General features: G+C 26.6%; 1 protein-coding gene across 1 annotated transcript; it reads left to right on the top strand.

Moving 5' to 3' along the window:
* Window positions 1–465: 465 nt before the first annotated feature.
* On the top strand, window positions 466–1616 carry LOC137821859 (auxin-binding protein ABP19a-like). The gene has a single exon (XM_068626643.1). The coding sequence runs from the start codon at window positions 712–714 to the stop codon at window positions 1342–1344; it is 633 nt and encodes a 210-aa protein (XP_068482744.1). The 5' UTR covers window positions 466–711; the 3' UTR covers window positions 1345–1616.
* Window positions 1617–6000: the final 4384 nt, after the last annotated feature.

Here is a 6000-nt window from a genome sequence, read left to right as displayed (position 1 = left end):
TTGTGGACTGAGGTTAATTCCAAGAATCACGTTACACACTAGAGCAAGTGACCCTCCAAAGAGCACCATCCTCTAAAATCGAAATTCTCACTCCTCTTTTGTTACTCTACTTCTCGGTATACCGTGAATCCCAAACTCAAATGTTACCTGCAAAAGACACTCTGACATCTAAGTGAAAATTCGGTATTCGGCATTTAGTGCTATTAATACGGTATGATAACGTACCTGATTCTTAAAATATGTGCCAATTTATATGATTATGAGTCGGATTAGGAAATTGAGTTATACTTAAGAGTGTATTATCTAGTGTTTGATCAGTGATTAGTCTCATTAATCTTATTTAAGCGTAATGATTTTAATGATTTCGGTCGGCTTGAACCGGATACTGAGTCATGATCTTGATCGTGCGACTCTTACCAGTACAAGAAGATATGTAGAAGATATACTGTTTTTCTCATCCATTCCAGCCAAAAGACACTTCTTGTTGTTATCTGGGGAGAAAAGATCGTCATTCACATGCACCGAACTTAGCAGAATCTGTCGTTTCCACGTACAAGCATGTAAGAAAAATCTATCCACACTCTCTCACACACATATATTGAACATGGTGAATATATACACTTTAAGAAATATCAAGCCTTCCACTCACATATATAACAGAACTAAATCTCCCACCTTAGCCACTCTGATAACACACAAACATCATCAACAATGAAGATAGTTGTAACCCTCATCTTGAGTTTATCCCTGCTCTCTCTCTCCCACGCTTCTGTGGTAGATTTCTGTGTGGCAGATTACACAGCTCCCAATGGCCCTGCAGGTTACTCATGCAAGAACCCTGCAAAGGTGACAGTGAATGACTTTGTCTACTCTGGCCTTGCCACTGCTGGCAACACCTCAAACATCATCAAAGCTGCAGTGAGTCCAGCATTTGATGCTCAATTCCCTGGTGTCAATGGCCTTGGAATTTCTGTTGCACGTTTGGACTTGGCTTCCGGTGGGGTCATCCCACTCCACACACACCCTGGAGCCTCAGAACTGTTGGTTGTAGTAGAGGGTCAAATCTGTGCTGGATTCGTTGATTCTGGCAACAATGTGTACCTCAAAACCCTCGAAAAGGGTGACATCATGGTGTTCCCTCAGGGCTTGTTGCACTTCCAAATCAACTCTGGTGACTCTCAGGGTTTAGCTTTTGTTAGCTTCAGCAGTGCCAACCCTGGCCTGCAGATTCTGGACTTTGCTCTCTTCAAGAGTGACTTCCCCACTGAACTCATCACCGAAACCACTTTCATTGATGCTGCTGTGGTGAAGAAGCTGAAGGGTGTTCTTGGAGGGTCAGGTTAAATTGATTTATGCATGAAAAAAGATAGGAGTGTGTGCTCAAGAGTTGTGTCATTTTTGTTCAATTTGATTATTTGTGTGGATTTCGTTTTGCATGTAAGACCATGTTCTTCTACTTTAGCAGGCTTTGTTAACCAGATTATCAGTGATTTGGTTTTGGTTATATTGTTAATTTATTGTTGTCAAGTCAAGTAATTAAGCTTCTTTGAGGCTCATGACTTCCCACTTCAGAAATTTTGTGCTACAACATGAATAAATGTGTGCTGTTTTCTGGATTTGCACTGAATAAATACTTAGAAATTAAAATCAAATTTCGTGTAAACAACAAATATTTAACAATGATAACAGTAATCACAGTAATAATTACGATAAGAATTATGACATGAATGTACTAACAGTAAAGGAATGTTATGTTGTTATGACCATATATATGACTAATGAAGGAAATATTCGCTTTTAACAAAAATTATTAAATAAAAATTAATTTTAAAGATAAAAAAATAATTAGTTATTATATTAAAAAATTAAATATTATTTAAAAAAATTATTGGTATTTAAATTAGTTTATTATTGATAAATAATTTTTAAATTAGTATTTATTTAGTTACTTAGAATTTAATAATTAATTATTTAAATTTTAAAGTTGATATTTAATTTTTTTTAATCTAATTAGATAATTAGAAACTATTTATTAATAATAAAAGCTATTTATAGTTTTTTTTAGTCTTTAAAATAATATCTAATTTTATCTTTAAAATTTATTTTTATTTAATAATTTTTTTATAATAATCATGATGGTAAATGATAAATTAGCATTTTTAAAAGGTTAATTATATGATAATTAAGACCTTTTAGACATAATAACAGATCTTTTGGAGAATTATTTTTGTGTTATTCTTTTAGAAATTTGATTTTTACTTTGAATTCTTAAGTATTTTAATTTAAATATCTTTCATTTTAGTTTAACACTTCATATTAGTATTTTTATTTTGTAAGAAGGTGATATTCATATGATACATTTTGTTATGAGAAGGAACTTTTTAAGTCAAAGTGAGAATGATTAGTCTCAACCATTAAATTTAAATGAAAACCTAAAATGAAAATAAAGAATTTATTAAAATATCATATAACTATTAAATCTCTAAATTTTTTTACCAAACAATAACATCAAATTTATAAAATATCTCAATCATTACTGTGTTCTTTTTCAATAGTGTCATTAACTCATAACCACTATAATCATCACTTCAGTGATCGTCTTGCCACCACTATTATGATTATGTGGTCACTACAACAACCATAATTTTCTTATTTAATATTGCTACTATTACCTTTCTTTATTTTATTTTTCTTTCTATTTTGTTTCTTAAAAAAAATAGATTTTGTTGGTTACAATTAATTTTAAAAATTATTATAAAGTAGATTTTAAGTCTAACTCAATCCCATAAAATTGGCTTATGAGGTTGAGGTTTGCACCCACTTATCTACCATGAAAGGTTTTAATCTCTAGTCCTGGGATCTCTCCTCACGCCGAGACTGTCAACTCGTGTGTGAGACTATGTATTATGGGTGGTCCGATAGCGGGTGGCCTGATAAGTCCAACAAATACTCGCTAGGATAGATTCGAAATGACTCTGACATCATATTACAAAGTGGACTTTAAGCTTAAATCAACCCATAAAATCGATTGAGTTAAATTTAAAGTCTATTTCGTAATAAAAATAAAGCTATTTGTTTAAATGTTTTCACTTATTAAAAGTAAAACTTTAAAAAAATCAAATACAAAATGTACTTTAAGTTATTTAAACTCAAAATCGTTTTTTAAGCATCACATCAATGCCTCGATCAAATATACGAATATTTGCTAAAAAAATATCATTTTGTAGTTATTTTTTGAAAATATCTTTAGAAAAAAACATTTTATCTATCACATTATACTTTATTCACGTGCAAGGTTAGAATGGTACCTACACATGTGGGAGAAAGAAAAAATTATTTACACTATCTTGTGATGCACGAAGAATCAACTCTAATAATTTTACAAAGAAATTAAACATTAAAATTATATTTAGTTTAAATATGTTATTTTGATCTCTCTAAAATTATTAAGCAAAATCTAATACTAGTTATCACATTAAAATTTAACATATACATTATTGAAGAGAATAATATTTTATTGACTACCATGTTAGATTATATTTTTGTGATTTTCAACTTCCATATTTTGTATTTTGAGGAACAATTTCACTTAAGACACTATAAGAAAAATCTTAATAATAATTAAATTTAAAAACAAAAAATAGTCATTAAATTAGATACTATTTCATAGATTAAAATGTTATTATATCTAAAGTGATTTTTATTATTACTACAAAATTATAAAATAGTTTTATATTAGTATCTAAACTAGTTACCAAGATTTTAACTACTAATATTTTATAATTTAAATTAGAGACTAATTTATAATATAAAGTAGTTAAGAGCTAAAACCTTGATTGAAATACTAATTTAAAAAAATTTATAAATTTTTATTAACAATAAAAAATATTTAGATACTAATAATTTTTTTAGTTTATAAAATAGTCTTTAATTTAATCAGATAGTAACTAATTATTTTAGTCTACAATTGGTTTCTATTTAATAATTTTATTGTATTGAGTAATACTTATATGATAAATGTTAAAAGTTTTTAATAGAGAAAAATACATGAATTATTTTTTTAAAAATAAATCTACTGGAGATTATAAATAAATATTATAAAAAGTAGAAGAACCAATAATATTTTTTTTTTTTTTTAGATAACATTAATTTTTCATTTAAGCTTGAGGTGAGAAGGTTAAATATACTTGAAAAGATAATACTCGGTTTCTAAGAACACAAATAGAGTTGTTCAAACAAAGGGATATACTATTTGGGAAAAAAATCCTAATGATAAAAATCTTACACTATTACTTAAAATTAATTAGATGAAACTTAATTTATGGGTAAACTAATATAGTAATTATATTCTTTCCTTCTCTCTTATAAAAAAAAATTATTAACGGTTTATATATATATAGAGAGAGAATGGTATTATATGGTTAAGATTAAAATTTTAAAATAAAAATAAAAATATAGTTACCAAATCTTCTCAACAACATAAAAAAAATTCTTAAAAAAATCATAATACGATTATTGTTTTATTATTATTTCATCATCATGAGACATGAAACGGTGGTAATGATTCTAGTGAAGATCATGTTATAAATAAAGACAGTAGTTGTGATGATGGTTATAGTTATTGCACATTTATAATAATTATTATCATTGTGTCATCATTACCATAAACATTATCTTCAATCATTATTCTAATGTTGGTGTAATTACAATTGTCATATTTATAGAGGATGATTATTGATTCAGTATAGAAAAAATTATTATAAAAAGTTTATCTTTATAAACTCTTCACTTAGTGAGTAGGAGTGTAACTGGTTGTATTCCAATGACAAAGTAAAGAATACCTTGAGAATGGATCGAAGAATATTTGTGTTTTTTTTATAAAAAAAATAAAAAGATAGATTTGCACCACAGAACATTATGTATTTGTATATGTAAAAATTGATAATAAACAATATTTGTTATATATTTTATTATACTAGAACCTTTCAAGTTTTTTTTGAAAGAGAACTAAACATGACTTAAATGGAGTTAACTCGTATAAAATAATACAAGCGTTGTTTATATCGCGTCATGTAAGGTATAAAAAAAATATCTTTGTATAAAAAATATTCGATGTTCTTTTTTAAGTTAACATATTATTTTAGTTGGTATTAAAGTTGACCTTTGTAGATTATTTATATGTAAGATTAGAGAAAAATATCCTACAAATTATGGAGAACAAATGAATGTTATATCCAGACCCTTGGTAAGTCTCAAATATTCTTGCCGAAAATGAGTATATACTTCTAAGGTAGAAAAACTGATGTTTTCATCTTTGTGTAAAAAATATTAAACGTTCTTTTTTAAGTTAACATATTATTTTAGTTGGTATTAAAGTTAATCTTTGTAGGTTATTTATATGTAGAACTAGAGAAAAATATCCTACAAATCATGGAGAACAAAATAATGTTATACCCAAACCCTTACTAAGTCTCAAATGTTCTTGTCGAAAATGAGTATATACTTCTAAGGTGGAAAAAATAAAGTCTTCAAGAAACATAGTTGATCCTTTTGAGATTTGAGTTTGTTGTAAAAGACCAAATAGATATCCACACCTACATAAGATTTTCTAAAGCTTAAGTAAGAACTTTTTGGAAATATTATAAGTGAAAAAATTAACTAACTACTAATATATTTATAGGCTTTTAAATCCTTAAAATAATTTACCCTCTTTGTTAGTTATCAGTTGTTTTTATTCAAGTTATTTGGATATGTTTAAATATTTTGTCAATGGTTATATTTCTAAATATATTAAGTATAGGTGAGTATAAAACCATAAATATCTCAACTACTTTATATTCTAAAAATTAGTATATAAGTACAAGTAAGTAATTACAAACTCATTTATAATTTTTTATTAATAATTTTTATTAATAATAGAAACTACTTTAAAACTAATAATTTTTTAATCTATAAAATAGTATATAATTTAGTCAATAATTATTATTATTTTTTAAATTA

Source organism: Phaseolus vulgaris, chromosome 9 (assembly GCF_000499845.2).
Source record: "Phaseolus vulgaris cultivar G19833 chromosome 9, P. vulgaris v2.0, whole genome shotgun sequence".
Lineage (NCBI taxonomy): Eukaryota > Viridiplantae > Streptophyta > Magnoliopsida > Fabales > Fabaceae > Phaseolus > Phaseolus vulgaris.
Note: the sequence above shows the minus strand (reverse complement) of the source record. Positions and strands in the feature narration are given on the sequence as shown.

Coding starts and splice junctions, on each gene's coding strand:
- LOC137821859 (XM_068626643.1), top strand. CDS start 712: ATGAAGATAGTTGTAACCCTCATCTTGAGTTTATCCCTGCTCTCTCTC.